This window comes from Typopeltis vanoorti, chromosome 18, assembly GCF_054136105.1.
Source record: "Typopeltis vanoorti isolate ZY-2024b chromosome 18, IOZ_Tvanoo_1.0, whole genome shotgun sequence".
In the NCBI taxonomy this organism is placed as follows: Eukaryota; Metazoa; Arthropoda; class Arachnida; order Uropygi; family Thelyphonidae; genus Typopeltis; species Typopeltis vanoorti.
In genome coordinates this window covers 78,170,706-78,192,288 of record NC_143566.1, presented here as the reverse complement: position 1 = coordinate 78,192,288, position 21,583 = coordinate 78,170,706, and the positions used below count along the sequence as shown (strand labels likewise).

The 21,583-nt window shown below is 35.6% G+C and overlaps 2 protein-coding genes across 4 annotated transcripts in view; one reads left to right on the top strand and one right to left on the bottom strand.

Moving 5' to 3' along the window:
- Window positions 1–17,166, bottom strand: part of PIG-T (phosphatidylinositol glycan anchor biosynthesis class T) — a 179,442-nt gene extending 162,276 nt beyond the window's left edge. Inside the window, exon 1 of the mRNA XM_090408085.1 lies at window positions 16,956–17,166. Coding sequence (XP_090264211.1) covers window positions 16,956–17,166 — 211 coding nt within the window. The remainder of the gene's footprint in view (window positions 1–16,955) is intronic.
- Window positions 17,167–17,370: 204 nt separating this feature from the next.
- Jarid2 (Jumonji, AT rich interactive domain 2) overlaps window positions 17,371–21,583 on the top strand; it is a 557,336-nt gene continuing 553,123 nt past the window's right edge. For all 3 annotated transcript variants that reach the window (XR_016549859.1, XM_090408748.1, XM_090408747.1), the window contains exon 1: window positions 17,371–17,834. The gene's annotated coding sequence lies outside the window, so the exon portion shown is untranslated. The remainder of the gene's footprint in view (window positions 17,835–21,583) is intronic.

Genomic DNA, 21,583 nt, shown 5'->3' with positions numbered 1-21,583 from the left:
CGAACATCAATTTGTGCAATTTTGCCATTGAGATGGCTGATGTGTGGGATGAAAGAGCACTTTTTTGTGTGCCAATCTTGGCCATATTTTCTTCAGTTCTTCTTTTAAACAGTCCAACAATGACACATAAGACTCCTGTTATTGTCTTACCCTTTTCTAAATAGTCTCTCATGATAATTCCCTGGGAATCCCAAAAAACAGTTGACGTCGCCCCCCAGCTGACAAAACGGTCTTCACTTTTTTCGGTGCTCTTTCACCGGGCATTGTCCACTGTTTTGACTGCTGTAGTAATGGATCCAAGTTTCGTCTATAGTCAAGAATCAACACAAAAAATCCTGCAAATTGCGATTAAACATCACCAAACACCGCTTTGAAATGTCTTTTTGCATGCATTTTTGATCAACAGTCAATAATTGCAGCACCCATCACGCATACAGCTTTATCATGTGCAATTTTTTGTGCAGGATATTATACACCCTTTCAGTTGAGATGCCTACAATCTCAGCAATCAGTGGTCTTCCATAATGATACCATGGATTTTGCCAATCATCTGCTTCATAGTGATCTCAGTTGGGCATCTGGAGCACACTTCATCTTTGATGGACTTACGACCATGTTTAAACTCATTTATCCAAAAATATATAGTATTTAATGCTGGTGTAGAGTCCCCCCATGAACTGCATCTAACTCGCCTTTGATCTGCGCAGCCATCCACTTCTTCAAATAAAAGTGTTTTATCACTGCACGAAATATGTTTTTCTCCATTTTTATGAAAAATGCAAACATGGCGATTTTAAATGTTTGCCAAACGTGAACTACACGCTGCATGTGGCAAAAATTTTGCCAGGGGGGGGGGTCATGAAAAAAGATGACACGTGTCAACACTGGTATGAATGAATTGTGTCGCCGTCTATTGGAAATTTACCAAACTTTTCAAACAGCCCTCATATCATCACAATCTTATACAAGTCTCTTGTGCCACAGAAAAAACCTTCACCTGCCAGTTCATAGTCTCATGCCTTTTGCCACTAACAAACAGGACGACCTCTGTGACGTTCTTTTGAGCCAAATACTTGCTCAGACTGAATAACAGAAATCATCCTCACAGGAATGAAGGCTTTCATCCTTATTCCACTCCAAATTCTGCCATCAACCAAGCCTTGGTTCTCAAAAAAAAGTGTGCTAATACTGTGAAATAAAAAACTTCTGCATACAAAAAATGGCTCAAAACCAAAACTCCAACTGTACCCTCTGCCTATGCTGCAACTTGCAACAGTTGTAAAAGAATCATCGCCATACCCAAATCATATTTGAAAGGACCAAATGCTGCAAACCTGCCTCCTACCCAAATGGCTGTCACTCCTTCTGGTTCCTTACCAAGGCCATTGTGTGCAACTTCTGTCCATCCAGGTTTCCACCACTATTACATTCAGATGGTACTCTAGTTATCTCACTTAAAGACAAGGCTGATTTACTGGCCTTTCTTTAGGTGAGATAACTAGAATCAATTCATACATTGATGACCTGGGCAATGTTCCCTACACCTTTGCCAAGAAGGGCTCTCTCCATGTCATCCATAGTTTTCCACCGAAAGGAAATCTGAAGAATTCTTAATAATCTGAACACAAACAATGCATCTGTTCCTGATAGTATCCCACCTGCTATGTTAAAAAATTGTGCCCCAAAACTAATACTTATCCTATATTGCCTCTTCAATCTATCCTATTCAAATAGCATCTACTCTACAACATGGAAACAGTTGTAGAGTAGATGCTTAATAATCTTTAATCCTTAATAATCTGAACACAAACAATGCATCTGGTCCTGATAGTATCCTGCCTGCTATATTAAAAAATTGTGCCCCAAAACTAATACTTATCCTATATTGCCTCTTCAATCTATTCTATTCAAATAGGAGAGATTCCAATTCAAAGGAAATCCAAAGAATCCTTAATAATCTGAACACAAACAATGCATCTGGTCCTGATAGTATCCCGCCTGCTATGTTAAAAAATTGTGCCCCAAAACTAATACTTATCCTATATTGCCTCTTCAATCTATCCTATTCAAATAGCATCTACTTTACAACATGGAAACAGGTCCACATCCAGTCCGTCCTAAAGAAAGGTGATAAAAGTCAACCAATGAACTACCACATAATTGCTCTCACTTCTGTTCTCTCTAAAATTATGGAGAAAGTCATCAACAATGAACAACTAACTCTTGAAGCACATAGAGATCTACCAACCAAATGGAGACCACCAGTATGGATTCTGCCACTCACGATCTACAGCTAATTTTCTTGCTTTCACCACTCACCTTTGAACTCAAGCTATGGAAAAATATGGAGAAACTCACATGGTTACCCTTGATATTTCAAAGGCATTTGATCAGGTTTGGTATAGGGGTCTACTCAACAAACTCCCATCCTATTTTCTGCATACCACATTTGGTAATTGGATTGTCAACTTTTTCACTGGTTGCTCACTTCATGTCATGGTGGACAGTTTCCTTTCCTCAGATTTTCCCACAATGCAGGATTACAACAAGGGTCTGTTCTTTCACTGAACTCTCTTCCTCTTGTATATAAATGACCTGTTCTCACACACTTCCAATCTTATCCATAGCTTTGCCAATGATAGCACATTCCATTGCTCCTTTTCATTTGACAAACAGGATATGTCCAAGAGACTCAAGTTCAGGTCACTGGATGTGGTGGATCTTGAGGATTATAATACTTGAGCACTACAAGGTTTGTCAAATGAGAAGGAGGAAGAATGGAATATGCTGTCATTGGCATAACCTGTCCTGCCTGATCTCTCACAGGCATCCCTCACATCTCTCTCTCCCCTTTCCTTCAGTACTACTGAGATATTCAAACACGATCAGATTTCTCTTCTTGGAATGACCTGTATCTCAATCTTTCCTGGTACAACCACATTTCAACTATAGCTTCTACAGCTGTGTATTTAGTGAAAAATTTTGGTATACTTTTTCACAGAAGACACAAATTCATACTTTCACAGGTGCTAACTCTATACAAATCCCATATTTGGGTGATGCACTAAAATCCTCTGTAAGATTGGTCACAACTCTATCCAGGAGGGCAATTCAGTTAATTAATGATTCCTCTCTCGCATATTCACTTCAATCCCTCTCTCACAGATATTCAATTTCTGCATTGTGCCTCTTCTTTCATGGACAGTGAAATTGCTAAATTGACCACTATTATTCCTTCATTCTCCTCCAAAATCATTAGAACCACTGTAAATAAACACTCTTTTACGGTCCATTTCACAGAACCAACTTCCCTGTCTTCTCTTTCATTTCATCTACTTCTGTTCTTTGGAACAGCCTTCTCCACTTTGCCTTCCTTCCTCAACCTTCAGCTGTTCAAACAAATTGTGAACTCATTCCGGTTTTCTTCTATTCCTCTTGCACACACACTGCACTAATGTGCTATAGGTCTTGTGGCCATTCATGTGTGATCAGATATTTTAAAAAAAAAAAAAAAAAAAAAAAAACTTTCTTACATGTTATTCTTTTCAATATGAAATTCAACTGATGACAGCACATGTAAGAAAGTTTTAAAGCGAATAAAAGTTGAGCAGCTCTCAGATGTAAACTGTAGACTAAAATACAGAAATATTATTGAAAAGAAAATGAAAGAGTTTGAGAACAGGAATCAAACCTTGGAGATTCAGTGGCAAACTCTGAAGGAAACATTGATTGATTCTGCCAGAGAGGCATGTGGTGAGGTTGTGTGCAAAGATAAAAAAAAAAAAAAAAAAAAAAAAAAAAAATCAGAACTCCCTGGTGGACACAGGAAGTTAAAGAGGCAGTGAAGGAAAAGAAGAAAGCATATCAAAAGTTCCTGGCAAATAAGTCAGCTTTTACTCTTACAGAATACAGAGACAAATGTAAGAAAGCTAAACAGTGTGTAAAACTAGCTAAACAAAAGTCATGGGAGGACTTTGGCAAGAATATAGAAAATAAATATCAAGAAGGTGGCAAAATATTCTGGAGGTTGTTGAAGAAGCTTAGGAATGGAGGAAAGAGTGCTGTAAAAGGAATTAGAGATGATAAAGGTGAAATGAAAACAGGAGAAAAAGATATCCTTGAAGTATGGAGTAATTACTTTGAAAAACTGCTAAATGAAACAAGCAGTGATGACAGCACAGTGATAAAAAACACTGACCAGGCATGCAGTCAGGAATACATATCCATACTTGAAGTAGAAAAAGCCATCAAAGGCTTGAAATGTGGAAAGGCAGCAGGAGTAGATGATATTCGACCAGAAATGCTGAAGTATGGTGGTATAAGAGTCTTACAGTGGCTGCACTGCATAGTTCAGAAAGCCTGGACAGAGGGACGAATTCCCGATGATTGGAGTAGAGCTCTCATAGTACCCATATATAAAAAGGGAAATAAAACTGAATGTGAGAATTACAGAGGTATTTCCCTACTGAGTGTTCCTGGCAAGATCTATGCAAGTATACTTGAGAAACGGTTGAGAAGAATTGTGGAAGAAAAGCTTGGTGAAGAACAAGCTGGATTCAGGCCAAATAGAGGCTGTCAGGATCAGATCTTCACTTTACGACAAATAGTCGAGAAAGCATGGGAATATAACAAAGATCTGTATTTAAGTTTTGTCGATTTGGAAAAGGCATATGACAAGGTGCCAAGAGAGAAGCTATTCAATACGCTGCAGTTATATGGTGTCAATGGGGCATTATATCAAGCAATACTTAGTCTTTATTTGAGTTGTGAGTCAGCAGTTAGAATTGAAGGAAGTACAGGAAGATGGTTTAATGTTAAATCTGGTGTGAGACAAGGATGTACATTATCCCCTCTGTTATTCATTATCTATATGGATCACATTATGAAGGAATGTGGTATTAAACCTGATATCAAAATTGGAGATGTTAATGTCAGCTCTTTACTTTATGCGGATGATGTTATACTTCTAAATAAATCCGCTACAAGTCTGCAAGATTCTCTGACTAAATTGAATAGCTGTTGTAATAGATATGGTATGAAGGTCAGCAATAAAAAGACAAAGACAATGAAAATAGGCAGAATCATTGAAAATGTCAACTGTGTTGTGAATGGAGAACCTGTGGAACAAGTAAAACATTTCAGCTACTTAGGCACAATTTTTACTGAAGATGGTAAACTAAATATAGAAATAGACAACAGAATCAGCAAAGCTGGTATCGTGGGAAGTCAATTGAATAAATTCATATGGAATAAGAAAGAAATTAGTCGGAACACTAAATTAGCTGTATACAAGACTGTGTTCAAACCAATTTTAACTTATGGATCTGAGAGCTGGGTCAGAAGTAAAACACTTGACCAAAGACTACAGACCGCAGATATGAGAGTCCTGAGAAAGATTAGAGGCGTGAACAGATGGCATCAATGGCAATATCATGTTAAAAATGAGGATATTAGGAAAGAACTTGACATTGTCAGCATCCAGGAATGCGTTAGCAGAGCTAATCTCAGATGGTATGGTCACTTAAATAGAATGGGAGAGGAAAGATTAGCAAAACAAGTGTTCTCTGCCAGGTTGGCAGGAAAACGACCCAGAGGAAGACCAAGATATAGGTGGATTGATACGGTACAAAGTGCCTTAGACGATAGAAATATAAGATCTGATAATGTTGGAGTCTTGACAAGTAACAGACTGATTTGGAGGAAAATTGTAGATAGGAAGTTAGTAATGATGTAATTTTTTCATGTAGTACTGTCATATCCTGTACACCCCTTGAGGGTACATGACAGGAATTTGATGATGATGATGATGATGATGATGAAAAAAAAAAAAAAAAAAATATATATATATATATATATATATATATATAGTGAGAGCAAAAATCTAAAATAGATTGAAAGAAAGATACTTATTACCATATGAGAGGGGAGAGAGGGAAAAGATATGTATGTGACGAATATTGGGTACCCTAGTATCTCCACCTGTTTCAAAAAATATCACATAATTGCTAAATTTTGCAATGACAGAAATGATATTGAATGGATTAGGTTCTTTGGAGAGTGGGGAATGAGTGGAATGGATTGCAAGAAGTGGTTGTGAGCACTCCAACAGTGAATAGGTTTAAGGAGATGTATGATAGGTATGGACAGAGTGGGTCTCCTACGATGAGACTTTTGACTCTATGGAGTACCCATATAAATAATAAAAAAAATAATAATAATAACTGTATAAAAAATGCTAGCAAGAATTTCAATAAAACAGAATTTATCTGTCACAGTTTTGATTAAACTTCAACCGAAAAATATCTGAAGTTTTGCAAGTGATTTTTTAATTTAGATTATAAAGAAACTAAGCCAGGCAAGGAGAGTTTTGCTAGCTTATATATTCCCAGCAGTGAAAGGAAAATTCTATATTAGGATATATTTAAATTGCTGTAGTAAGGTGTAGTGAATTATGTTAACATATATCAGTGAAACACCATTTTCATATGATTGGATATGTAACTCCTTAACCATGCCAAACAGATTCATTTAGACAAATAAAATCACAAAAATAAATAAATATCACAAACTGATGATTGTGTACCTTTGTGGCAATGTTTCAAGTACAATATCAGAAGAAAAAACATAGATTTAATTCTAGATGCTGATTAGAGAAATTTTATCTGGGTCTTTTTTTTAAAAAAAAAGAAGTTCCTAAGTTAATTGACCTCTGGCACAGGCAAGCAGGTTTACCCCTTCCAAAAACTCAGATTTTTAATACCATACCTCAGATAAAATCAGCCACAGAATATTGTAGATAACTGATGTATACCAAGCAGGTTTCAGCAAAGGCAAATCTACAATTGATCAGATATGTATAGTTATTATCATAGAAATTTTGGGAATTGGATACAATACACTTCAGAACACATGCAATTTACAGACAAAAATTAGTGTTGTTGGTGATGATGGCAGTAGATGGTAATAGTATCATAGCAGGAGAATTAAGTAGTAGTGGAGAGGGTGAGATGTATTTAGCGAAGTAGAGTAGAATGCCCTCCCACGATCAGTCCTTGGACTCCATGGAGGCGTCACATAATAACAACAACAACAAGTGAGTTTAAGATTGAGAAATAACAGCAGTTGTCTGCCTCACTCTTATTCCATTGTATCTAAAGTCAGCTATTGGTGATGACTAAAGATAGAGACTGGCTGCCTAATCACCTTGGGAAATAAAAGGCATTAGGTGACAAAATATCACAAATATGCTTTCAAAAGATGGGAGTGAAACAATGTGTACAAGTAAATAGCATCCCCATTCACTATCATATTACAAAAATGCAAGCATACCAAACCAGTGGTGTAGCTAAGAGGATGCGGATGGGTGGTCTGCACTGGGCAGCACTTTGAACCTTTTTGAACTTTTGCAGTTAATTCTGAAATACAGTCTCGAGAACTCAGTTCCAATATTGTAATACTACTGCGAATTTTCCTCATAATTGCTGTAAGTGTTCTAGTTGTGAAATGAGTTTTTCTAAATAAAATTGATTAAGAATTACCTACATTACTAAGAAATAGACTTCGCCAATGTCATCGACGATTTTGCTAACAGAAAAGCAAGAAAAAAAAAACATTTTAGAATGTTGAAATTAAAGTTTTACTTCAAAAATAAACATAATATTTCCCTATACATCGTTTTGACTTTTTGTAGTATTTCTGGTGTGTATTGAGAGGGGTAGCAAACTCAGGGAATGCCCCGGGCTGCAACAGCTCTAGCTACGCCACTGTACCAAACCATTTAGTACTTTAACCTATGCTTCCAAGGTGTTTCCATTGTTAATCTTGTAAGTCTAACTAGCTTATCCAAAGTGTATCATAATCTCATATAATTTTTCTTTATTAATGCTATCATGTGTTTGTTGGAAATCAACAAAAATGTGATGAATATTTATATCCAATTCCCAAAATTTCTATGATAATTCTGAATGAATGTACTTAGTGATGTAGTACATTCATTCAACAACAAATCTCCAGGAATAGATAAAATTTCTGCAGATCTGCCTTTCCTGAAACCTACTTGGTACACATCAGTTATCCATAAGTGGGTTTAATCTGCTTTTAAAAATAGAAGTAAATGCTTTGTATATTGTACATAACATAGAAATACCTCTGTAATTTCCATAAATTGCTTTGTCATTCTTTTTATATAGCAGACAATCAGATTCTTTCTCCATTCTTTTGCCATTTACTCTTTGTTCTATATAGTTAATTTGTATATTTTTGTCTTCTAGTTTCTTTTCTTCTGATTTCAGCAATTCTGCAGGAATTTTATCTATTCTTGGAAATTTGTTGTTCTTGAATGAATGTACTACATCGCCTAGTTCTTGCTTTGATGTAGCTCTACAGTTACCATCAAAACAAGATTCATCTTCTATGCTGGTATATAGTTCTGAATTGCAGGCATAATGTTCTTACTCAATAATTCATTAAAATATTCTCTCCATCTGCTTTTTCTTCTTTGTTTGTTAACTTGTTTCCTTGTCCATCTCTGCATATATGTATGAATCTATGAAGGCATACATTTGCATTCACCACCAGCATATAAAATCATCAAAAGTTCAATGAACTGAGTGATAATAGAATCCACAAGCAATTCCTCACCCCAACAAAGCAAAGAATTCACATACCTCTCTCTCTCCCTTTCTCAAAGCAACTTTTTATTGAATTTCCAAAACTCTTTGGCTGTATTATATTTTTATAATGACTGACCCTAGTACACAAAAATAGAATTTATCATAATCATCATCAATTTTCTGATATGTACCCTTAAGGAGTATACAGGATATTATGTCAGTGTTACATAGGTAAGTTTACATTATTTCTGATCTCAATAAAAACTTTCCTCCAAATTATCACTTCTCAACATCTGCAATATTGTCATATCATAGTCTTAAAGGGCACTTCTAATTACAACAATCTACCTAGATCTTGGGTTTATTCTGGATCTTTTTTCCTGCCATCTGGACAAAAAACACATTATTATTATTTGACACTTCTAAGGAGTCCTTGGACTCTAGCAAGAGGGCACACTACTCCACCACACAACTACTCACTATTTCCTCTACTTAATCTCCGTGCTACATACACTATCCACCATCAATACACATCATCATCTGCCACACACGCACCACCAACAGTATTTTTGTGTCTGCAAATTGTATGTATCCTGTTGGCTAATTTGCCTGTATGTGGGATGAAAAACTAGAATTTCTTAGAGAAAAATCTCTGCTATTTCTGTATGAGATCAGCTAATTCACTTTCAACTGAAAAAGTCCATATATAAAGATTCCTTTTGTCACGATGAGAATCAAACATAGGTCTTTTCCAATAGAAGAGCGCAATGTTCCATTGGTCTTTCAATTGTGCTACAGAGACTTAAAGAATTTTACAATACTGTGGATAATCGTAATCCTGCAAAAGTGCTAAATGAAACACAACATAACATACAATATATCTATTATATTTTTGCTAACTTTTCCTCTTCCATTCTGTTTAAATAGCCATACCAAATCAGATTAGCCCTGCTCACACATTTTGAATGCTAACACTGAAGTTCCTACCTAATGGCTTCATTTTTAATACGATTCTGTCACTGATGCCATTGATTCAATCTCCAAATTTTTCTCAGAACTCACATATCGGTGTTCAAGCCAGTTTTAACTTTTGAACCTAGATCCATAAGTTAAAACTGGCTTGAACGCCGTCTTATATGCTGCCAGTTTGGTGTTTTGGCTAATTCCTTTCTTATTCTATAAAAATTCATTCAACTGATTCACAATTATACTAGCTTTGTTTATTCTATCGTCTACTTCCATATTTCATTTGCCATTTTCACTAAAACTTAGGACTAAATAGCTGAAACATTTTATTCCATAGATTTTCCACTGAGAATGTAGTTGAAGTTTTCCATGTTCCTGCCTATTTCAATAAAAAAAAAAAAAGTTCCTTCCAAAAGTATTTCATTCTTTTTACTGCCAAGTTTGATTTTCATGCCAAGTTTGTTACAGCTGTTAATTCAGTTTATTTAAAGAATCCTGGAAACTTGCACTGGATTTGTCAACATCATCTACATAAAACAAGGAGTAAGTTTGATATCTCTGATTCTGATATCAAGTTTAATGCCTGCCACTTTCTTTCATAATCTGATCCATATAAAATATTTTACAACTAAAGGTGACTGAAACACATTATCAGAATATTGTGAATGCTTAAGGATTTTAAGGTTCGCACAATACGATTTGGGGGGATAACTATCTTAAGCAACATGTGATTGAAGTAACATGAAGTTTTTAGTGTTGGATTTGGTGATATCTTCATAGGATGTGGTTGTAAATGAGGCACCAGTTTGGAAAGTGGGCAAACAGAAAAAGGTTGTTGTCAAGAAGGTACATATTGGGAACTATATGGTGAGTGATTATGAGGAGCTCCATGGTCAACTACTATCAATACATTGGGCTGTTGAACTGTGCAGCAAAGATGCTGTAATGCAGGAAAAATGCTAAGGCAGTATCAGACACAAGCAATGCATAACCAACAGTTAAACAAATACAAGGGCGGTCTGAAAAGTTATCGGCCTCAACCATAGATGGCAACACTATCGGAAAAATTTATTTTTTCTAAGTTGGTACATCTGTCATAAGCATCCATGTGAAATTGCAAGTCATTCTATCAAGTAGTTTGTTTTACACAGCTGTCTGAAGCAAAAGCGTTGTCTGTATCCCTCGAAATAAAATCGAGTATTGTGCGGTTATAAAATTCTTTGTAAAAGAAGGTTTAACACCAAGAAAAAGTTCATAAAAGTTTATAAGCACTCTTCTCCTTTGTTTTTTACAATTAAGAAATGGACTGCCGAGTCTAAACGTGGCCGTACCAGCCTTCAAGATGATCCACATGAAGGACGTTCAAAAAGTGTAACAACACCAGAAGTCATGATCAAGTGCATGATATAGTCTGGATGACTGGTGAGTCAAAGTGCATGAAATTGCTGACACTATAGGCATTTCAAAAGAATGTGTAGAATATGTTTTGCATGAAGAATTGCAAATGAAAAAGCTTTGCACAAGATGGATGAGGCGCTTGTTCACAGCAGATCAAAAACACAGTTGAATGAAAATCTCTGAACTGTGCTTGGAGCATTTTAACAAGATTAAAACTGATTTTGTGCATCGATTTATTACTGTGGATGTGTAATAATGAATCTAAGTCTCAGTGGACAGAAGCTGGTTGTTCAGCACCAAAGAAGACAAAGTCGGTTCCATCAGCAGGAAAGATCATGGCATCGGTGTTTTGGGATGCTAAAGGTATTTTTGTTTATTAATTATCTTGAAAAGGGTAAAACAATAACTGGGGAATATTATTCTGATCTTTTAACCAGATTAGAAAAAAAAAATTGTGAGAAAAGATCCAGTTTACAGAAGGAAAAAAATCATCTTTCATCAGGACAATGCACCAGCACACAAAGAGGTGTTTTGGTAATGGGAAAATCAAGGGACTTGGACTATGAATTGTCATCTACCCTATTCCCCAGATCTGGCTCCCTCTGACTTCTATCTTTGACGTTTTAATAATAATAATAATAATAATTCAAATGCAAGGTTACATAAGTTATTCATTATTATTCAAAAAAAAAAAAAAAAAAGTTGAGCACAACTGCTTCTCAAAGCGTTCAAATATAATTAGAGTGGTTAAAATTTGGACAATGTCAAAGTTTTACAAGTTTCAAGAAACAATCAATTTTAAATCTACTGTAGTGAAGAATTTATGTGATTTCAAAGTCCTCTGTGTTTATCATCAATAGCATGGTAAGCATAAGCACGGTCAGACTTTTCAGATTCCAAGAATGCGACGTGGTCCTAATCTCCACGGAGTGGCTCATCTGTCCAAAATAAGACACCTGGCAAGGAGAGAGGGTAATTTATCTCTGGTGGAAATAATGTATGGGACTCATTGATCAGAGGAGTACTTAACAAAAGTATAACAAAATCATGTTTCCCTGGTTCAAAAATTCATGATATTAGTCATGCCAACTGGATGCAAAAAGGGTAAGGTGAAATTACTGTCTTGTTTGCACTAATCATCTGAGAGTTGAGAGATATTCTATGAGGGAGGATGTGAAGGAGTTGTTAGACGAAGAACAAATGAACAGTAATTAGGTAAAAATTAAGTCTCCTGACAGAGGAAAATTGAGGAGGAGGCATAAAAGAATCAATACAAATCTTGTGCAGAAAGAATGATGTATAGTTTGTGGACCTATGGCCTGTGTGTTTGATGGAAAGAAGGATTTGTATCAAGCTGGCAAAGTGATCTTATAGTCTTGACCTGGGAGATTGCCAGATGTAGAATTTTCTGTTAAGGGATATATGTGGATTTAAAAAGCAGGTGATTATGACAAGATGAGGAGACAGCTTTCAGCAGAGCAATGGCATAAGAATTTCGAGGAAAGAGATGTTGTTGGGGCATGGGAGGAGGTCAAGGGGGTATTTGAAGAAAGCAGTATCTGAATGCATACCTAGACTCAGAAGGATAAACTGGGCATGAGTTAGATGGATGAATTGTGTCATTAAGCAAGTGTTGAACACAAAGAAAAGGTTGTGGAGGGATTAAAAACAAAACAGTGATCAGCATGCCCATGAACAGTATAAGGCACATGCAAGAAGGGTCACAATATGGCAAAGATGACTAATGCTAATTATGTGAGAAAGCTAGCTGACAAGGCTAAAAGAATTCCTAAGGTGTTCTTTCACTATCTGGCAAGTAAAAGGAAAAATGGCTATGGATGACTTTAAAAGGTGCTGATGGTGGGGAGATAACCAAACCAAACCAAGCAGTTGAATTACTGAGTGAGTATTTTGCAGGGGATATACCATCTAGGTAGTGACATTGCAATGTCAGATATGGCATTGACTGATAGGAGAATAGAAGTTGAAGAAATGGAGGGAACTTAAAATATTGCATAACCTCAATATGAATACGGCCATGGGATTAGATGGCATATCAGCCATGCATTACAAGAATGTGCAAGAGAATTATAAGCTCCTCTGACCAAGCTGTTTTAAAGTGCCGCATTAGCGTAATGTAGCACTGTCCGTCGCACAGTTCCACTGTTGTTTATATGCAGTTTGCACCAGTAGTAGTGGTGTGTTCGTAGTGCTTATCGTGTTTACTCTGTCTCTTTAAATATTTTGGCATTATAATTAAAGACATAACATTTGTTATAGTTTTTATTTTAGAACATTATTTGGGTTATGATAATGGATTTTATTTTTAAGTAATTTTGAATTATACTAAACTGTATAATTTTATCGATAATAAACAATATTTTTTCATGAAACAAAACAAGAAGAATATATTTTATTTTTAAGTAATTTTGAATTATACCAAACTGTATAATTTTATCGATAATAAACAATATTTTTTAATGTTTAATTTTTTTTTACAATTTTTACAATAATTTTGATATTTTATCCAAACACATACACACTGTACTTAAAGCGTATATATATATATTTCGAAAGCTGCAGCACTCTCATGATTTCAAGCCACGAGCCACCACTATAAAGGAGGCTGGCAAATTATAGGCAATCAGTCTCAGGAGTGGTGGTCAAGATATTGGAAAAATTGGTGAAAGGTAGCGAAAACTGGGTGAATAGAAATACGATAGTGTATAAGAGATAACAAGGTTTTGTCAATGATGGTTAGTGTGAGAACAAATGAATCCACCATGATGAGTCTTCTGACACCACGGAGATACTTGTATAATAATAATAATAATAATATCCATTTCATTTATCTGCAATTCCATATTGGCCCTTCTCTCTCTTGTTATTGCAATATCTCCACCTGGGTGATATATCTTGCAAGGTGTTTACTTAACAATTCAACTATTTCATCTGCTTCAGTTATCTCCATACCATCTGCATTCATCAAACTTATTGTACATATATATATCTTCATTTTATGAAGATATAAAGAGTAAAAAGAGAAATGGAGTGCTATTGATGTTAGAAAAGAGTTATGTCCCCTAAGGTTTTGAAGTAGTACTGCGTAAGACAGAGGTGAAGAGAATCTTAGTTTGTTGTTGCTACAGACTGGTAATGTGGAGGGTAGTGACCATGAAATGTATGTTGCAAATTAGCTAACAAAATAAGAAAAGGGTGATCATTTATGGATGATTTTAATTATGACAATGTAGACTGGGATGATGAGAAAGCAATCAGAAGTAAAGAAAATGAATTTTCTAAGGTTTTGAGGGATAACTACTTCAGATAGTATGTAGCAGAGGGCACATTATGATTGAGGGTCTTGGAATTAATCATCTCATCAGAAGATGTCATTATATATGAGGTGTCAAATCTCCCTATATGTATTCCAAGCATCAAAATATTAAATAAGGTAGGTGTAAAATGAATGAAGATAGATATAGAGATATGAGTGGCAATAATCAATTTCATGAGGAGTAAAAAGAACTTTTTTTTTTGTGTGTGTGGCTCCTGCATAATATACTCTCTTAAGAGCTTAGTGGATTGGAGGAGGAGTGATAAAGCTGAGTCAATGAGAGGATTATACCAGATTAATACAGAAGAGATTTTACATAAAGTGGAGGAATGCAGCGAAAATGAAGACATCTGAAAAAGTACCGGAGTTAGTGAGCTGTAGCATAAAGGAGTGAAGAGCAGCTTTTTTGCCTGGAGAGTAACAAGTGAGTGGTAAGCATTACCTGAGTACATGGCAAGCATAGACACAAATAAATTTAAGGTATGGTCTGATAAATATTTTGTTTAATAGTGAAGACCTTTCATGATGAACTGCTTTGAGTGTCTGGTAATAATAACCAATACTAATGCAACCTCCAAATAACAAAATTACAACAAAAAAAAACAAAAAAATAATAATTTGTATAGAAAAATAAAGTTATTCTTCCTTTAAGACTGTTATCCTAAGATAATAAGGGTTTGTTAAGGGGAGACCATGTTTCACTAACTTACTTATGTACTATAACAAGGTGACAAATACCTTGGACAGAGGAGATGCATATACAGTGGTGTACTTGAATTTTGCAAAGGCTTTTGATAGACTGTCACAAGACAAGCTCTTAATTAAATTGAAAGAGATGGAATTGGATAACAGACTTCTGTGTTGGATCAGTGACTGGCTGTCAGATAGGTATCAGAAAGTTGTATATTGGGGTGCAGTATCTCGAAAGAGAAAGTTAATGATATTGGGTTGGGTTTAACTAGTGATATCCAGCTGTTTGCAGATGATGCAAAACTGGGAAGAGCAATGCACAGTCAGGCTGATGTTAATGCCTTACAAGAGGACTTGAATAGATTGCATGAATGGATAGGTAAGTGGAACTTTCAGTTCAATGTTGCCAAGTGTAAGGTTTTGAGATTTGGTAAGCAACGATGGGATGCCAAGTATACACTTGGTGGGGAAACCTTAACAAAGTAGAGGAGATGAGAGATCTAGGTGTGATGTGGACAAGGACCTGAAATTCAGGGGCCACATTGCACGAGTTGTGAAGACATCACATCTTGTGCAATGATGCAGAGAACCCTAACATGCAGAAATAGAGAGGTTATGATTCCATTGTATAAGGCCTTGATCAGGCCTCATATGGATTATTGTGCACAGATTTGGTCACAGGGTTTTCATGGTGATGAGGATATGCTGGAAAGGGTACAGAGAAGATTCACAAAGGTAGTCAGATCTTTGGAATGTGGAGTATGAGGACAGATTGAGGGAATGTAAGTTGTAGAGCCTCGTGATTAGGATGAAGAGGGGAGATATGATTGAGACATATAAACTGGTCAGGGATTGTTATCAGGTAGATATGGAAGAGATTTTTCATAGAATTGGAGAGGGAAGTAGAACAAGAGGCCATTGCTGGAAACTGTATAGGAAGGGTATGAGCAGAGGAGTGAGAAGCAGGTTTTTTGTATGGAATGTGGTTGGTGAGTGGAATGTATTGCTTGAGTGTGTTGTGGATATGGACACATTGAATCAGTTTAAGATGAGGTTGGATGAGCATTGTATGCAATAGTGAGTACCTCTCACGATGAGTCTCTGACTCCATGGAGGTCAGGTGTTGATAATAATAATAATAATCACCATAGTACAATTGGATGAACGACAGTACATTGCACCTTTCAATTCTCATCATGATGACAGGAATCATTACATGGGCTTTTTCAATTGAAGGTTAGTTAGCTGATCTCATAAGGAGATAGCAGGACTTTTTCCTCCTGGAAACTTGAGTTCATCATCCCACATACAGAAATATCAGGGATGAGAATGGTGGTGGGAAGTAGATGGCATTGCATGTAGATGATGGTAGTGCCATTCTGTGTATTTGGTGGATTCAGTGGTGGAGAAGGGGAGTTGGTAGAATGAGCTCCCTTGATTAGTCCTTGATGGTGTCACATAATAATAATCTGGTTATGTGGTTTCTGTGGGGATGATAAGACATGAAAAAGTTCACACGCATATGTCGAAGACCAGACCTTTGGTTGGCTGCTTTAAAAGTCAGAAGGATAAACAATAAGAATGAAATAGATGGTTCATGTAATTATGAAGGAAGTACAAGGAGGGAGAGGAAGTACCAAGCTGAGAATGAATATATTGTACAGGGATCTGAAATCAAGCTGGCTTTTCTCATGCCATTAGAAAGAGGAACAGATATCACTGTCATTCCTTTTATTTTCTTTTTCAGTGAACGGTTGGAGATTCCTGCTAGTATGAACATATCTGGCACACAATAACAATTAACTACGTTTTCTAAACACATTAATCCTAAAAAAAAAGAAGCTCGATAACTATTTAGGTCCCTTCCTACCAAAAGGTCTAAACTAAACTATGAAATCGTAAGTTAATAAGAATGCAATCAAGAAAATAACTTCATTCAGAACATATCTTACATGGACCGGCACTGTTAACACCGGTACTTCTTAAAAGAAGAAAGTTGAAATATGCATATACATGACCACTTGGTAATGGCTTTATTAATAATTCTTCTGAAAATGTCTCTTCGTTTACATAACTATACGCGACATTTGGGACATCAGTCAAGACATAAGTTTTGGAAAAAAATGCAACTATAAATAACACTATGTAAACAGAAGCAGCCATCTTAAAATGCTATGCCGCATTTCATAGATATATTACAAGAAATTCAATATTGACATCTATAATGATAATTGAGGATTATAAAATAAATAATATTATTTTATAATGAAAAATCCCAAAAAAGGTTGGAAAAATATATTCGGGAACATATTTTCTATTCATCTCTAAAATAACAGTGAAGCACATGGACAATGGCTGACTGAAGTTGTGACTGTTTTTGAAATGCGGTTAGGAGGTGGGATAGATATACCTGTGTCCCTTTTTTTTGTTGTTGTTATCATTTCTTCAGATGTATAATGCATTTTTTTTTTATAAACACTGTGCACTTTTTGAGAAAAAAAATGTTAAAAATATACAAGAGCTGAACTGAATAGTCATCGCAATGAACAGAACATTGACAGTCGTTTCGTTACGATTGTTGCCAAGGCGGGACGCTCCTTAAGTCGCTTCATTTGATTCTAATTTTTTTTTTATTGATAGTCTATTTAAAAAAAAGAAAGAAAAGAAAAGGAAGCCATAAGATAGATTATAATAATTCTCAATGAAATTTTATTTTCAGAGTTTGCATCTTCCTATCTTGCAACTTGAATAGTGTTTGAATGAGTATTCTAAATCAGAAATGGGTAGCCTTCCAGTGGATACGCTTTTTTATTATTACTCATGCCTTCATTGTAAGTAAAACGAAATGATATATTCTCAGCAGTTTTTAGAATACTTATTTTTAATAATAAAAAAAAGCCTTTCCAGTATTTGTTTACCACAATTTTTGCATAAATACCGCAGTGATTATTTCACATACACAGAATGCATTGTTAAACGAAGTATGCAGATTATAATTAAAAAAAAAATACAAAGTTTACCAGAAGGACAGAATCGTAAATTACTATCCTTTATTTATTTCTTTATTTTCTAGTGAATGGATAAGTATACACAAGGAAGTTGGCTACTAAACTGATGCCCCCTTTTCTCCTCTGTCTTGAAGAATCTGAATACTTGTGTAATATTGTTTATCCAGACCATCTTTAGTGTGTTGTGCATCTTAATAAGAACTTGAAATGAATGTGGCATGGATTTTGCTAATGCTTTCCAGGTATTCATAGCAATTTTAAGCTACTCTTGTAGGAATGTCCCAAAGTTTGTAAGTGATGAGGTTGGTCAGATATAAAATTGTTACCTGGCTTTGGACACTTCAAAATCAGCATACTTGTATTGAGTATCTCACTCAGGGTTGAGGTATATTAATGATACATAGTTGAGCTATATAGTTTAAAATTGTCTTGTATTTTAGGCAGTCACATCCATTAATAACATTAACAAACACTGTTAAATGTTTGAAATTCCTACAGATTTATTGTGATGGGAACAAGGTGGGGTGGAACTTTACCCTGTTTCCAGTTGATAAAGTAGGAAGAATAATGAAATAACCAAAAGGTCAGAGTAGAATGCTATCATGACTATGGTCAATCTGGCCTTGCAGGCCATGTTTTAGATAAAACCCATGGGATCTCCTGGAGAAAAACCACCATGCTACACCATAATAAATTCAAAAAAGAAAAGACTGTTTTGAGAATCTGTGGCGGCACTCAGAAATCAACTGTATTTAAATAAATATGGTTGCATAAAACTTGTCAAAATTTGGGAAACATTAATTATCAGAGATCCCACTTTACATCCTAGGCCATTTAGAAATGCCCATATAGGGCACACCACCTAGATAGGACTTTAGAGTCACCCACATTTCACTTAGTATTGTGTTGTATTTGAGAGTGCATTACAAGAGTTATTCGTAATTTACGAAATATTGGAACCATTGAAATTAGTTTGTAATCATTTCCTAGTACTGCAAATATTCCACCTCCAACATGATGTCCTCCCAGCACTCAAGCCTCAACACATGGAGACAGACAATGCTTTGACCAGAAAATACTTCAATTTGATTCTTTTTTTTTCTTTTCTGAATTTGAAAGAGTTCCAATTGTTTTTCTTATATCATCTGACCATCTTCTTTCAGGACTTCCAGCTGATCTTTCACCTTCATATGGCTGCCACTCCAGTAAAACTTTTGTCCATCTTTTGTCCTTGATTTTGCTGTTTAAAAATGTCAATTTTCCAAACGCTATTCATCCCATTCCTATTCTTTTCACTTCTTCCATGACTCCTTGTTTCTTCATTGTTAACAATTTTCCTAAGTGTACATACTCATCTTTTAATATTTTAATTTCTTTATTTTTTGACTTAACATTGTGCCTTTCATCATATCCTTTTAGCTTTGTCATTATTTTAGTTTTCTCAGAATCAATGTCTAATATCCAATTTCTAGTGATTTAGTTGTTAGAACTTTTATCATTTCTTTTAAATCTTTCATATTGTTTGCAATAATAAGAATATTATCAGTAAATCTTAGGTTATTTAATTCCATTAATGTTGATTCCTTTATTGGACCATTTTAAATCGCTCATCATATGTTGTAGTGTTAATGTGAAGAATTTGGGATGAATGGTGTCTCCTTGCCTTATTCCTTGATTTACGTGAAATTTTTTGCTTATTTCATTAAGAATAATATTTGATGCAGCATTTCCATAAATATATTTTATGTTAATAAATTGTTTTTAAATGCCATAATCTCTAAGAGCTTCTATTATTGATGATGTTTTTATGCAATCAAAAGCTTTTTTAAAATCTGTGAAGGCCATGTGAAGAGGAAGGTTGTATTCCTTGCATTTTTCAATAAGCAGGCTTATTGATTGAATATGATCTATTGTACTGAAGTTCTTTTTGAAACCAGCTTGTTCAGAGGGTTTCATTGAATCAAGTCGTGTTTCTAATCTATTGGTTATAATTCTAGTGAAAAGGTTATAAATGTGAGATAAAAAACTAATAGGTCTGTAGTTTTCTAGTTTTAATTTACTTTCTTTTTTATGTAGTAAAATAATACTTGCAATATTCCATATTTGGGGTGTTTCTCCTTTTTTGATGCATCTGTTGAGGAGGATTTTCAATTCTTGTTTTAGAATATCTCAACCTTTTTTAATCATCTCTATTATTATTGTGGAAAAATGACATTGTGGGATAAGATGGGAATAGAGTGACTGATGCAGAAGACATAGTGGAATTGTTCAATGAACACTCGTATTTCATCCTGGAAGAGTACATTTTAATACTAGAGGGAAGGGCAGGTTCGAGGTTTAGAGGTACAGGAGGAGAGTGTGTTTGAAATACTAGTACTCTGGATGTCAGTAAAGCTGTGGGACTGGATGTATTTCACCATGAGTTTTGAGAGAATGTGCTAAAGAACTGACAGCTCCTTTGACCTGGCTTTTCAATGAAAGTCTGGCTATGGGAAAGGTGCCCAGGGAATGGAAGAAAAGTAAGATAGTGCCATTGCATAAGGGCAGTAGCAGACAGGAAATGTCTAATTATAGGCCAGTTTGTGTGTCATCAGTAGTTGTTAAGATCTTGGAGAAAGTAGTGAGGGATCGTATATAGCATTCGGCAGATGAGGGTGATGTTATCTGTGAGAGCCAACATGGATTTGTTAAGGGGTGCTCTTGTTTTAGTAATATGCTAGCTTTTTATAATAAAGTTACAAGAACATTAGATGAGGGAAAGGCATATACTGCCATTTTCTTGGATTTAGCGAAGGCATTTGACAGGGTGCACATGATGAGCTAATATTTAAGTTGCAGTACATGGTTTAGATGTCGGGTTAGTCAACTGGGTTCAGGATTGGCTGTCTGATAGGTATCAGAGAGTTGTGTATGGTGAGGCAGTTTCAAGGAGGCAGAAGGTTACAAGTGGGGTCCCACATGGTTCAGTACTGGGACCTATATTGTTTAACTTTATATCAATGACATTGTCGGTGAATTGCACGGGATATTCAGTTGTTTGTGGATATTGTGAAGCTGGGAAGGGTTATTAGTAATAGTGCAGATGTAGTAGCCTTGCAAGAGGATTTGAATAAGCTAGACTAAGGTTTGAATAAGGGGGGGAACCCCCCCTTTCGAGTTTTCAAAATTCAAGGAGAACCAGCCTACCAGTCCGGAACACAGGGGATTGGGCGCCAGGGGGTGAAGCCCCTAGTTTATTAATAAATTGGTTATTAATTAGGAAAAAAAAATTTTTTTTAATTATTTTGTATGGGCAGCACCCCCACTTAAAACTTCACAGGCAGCCACTGGTTGGGTCTCTTCTTGAAGAAGGTATTCATAGCTTTGAAGTTAGTCAGTTGCAGAAGTTGATCAGCATGTCTCCCTTTTCATTCCGAAAGCCTGATCCGTATTTCCCTGCACATTTCATTATCATCCCTCTTAATTCCCAATTTCAAGTTAAAATCTCTCCTGACTATTGTGTATCGACAATTATCTTCATCTATTGCTTTTTTGACATCTTCATAAAATATTTCTAGGTGGAAGTTTTTCCA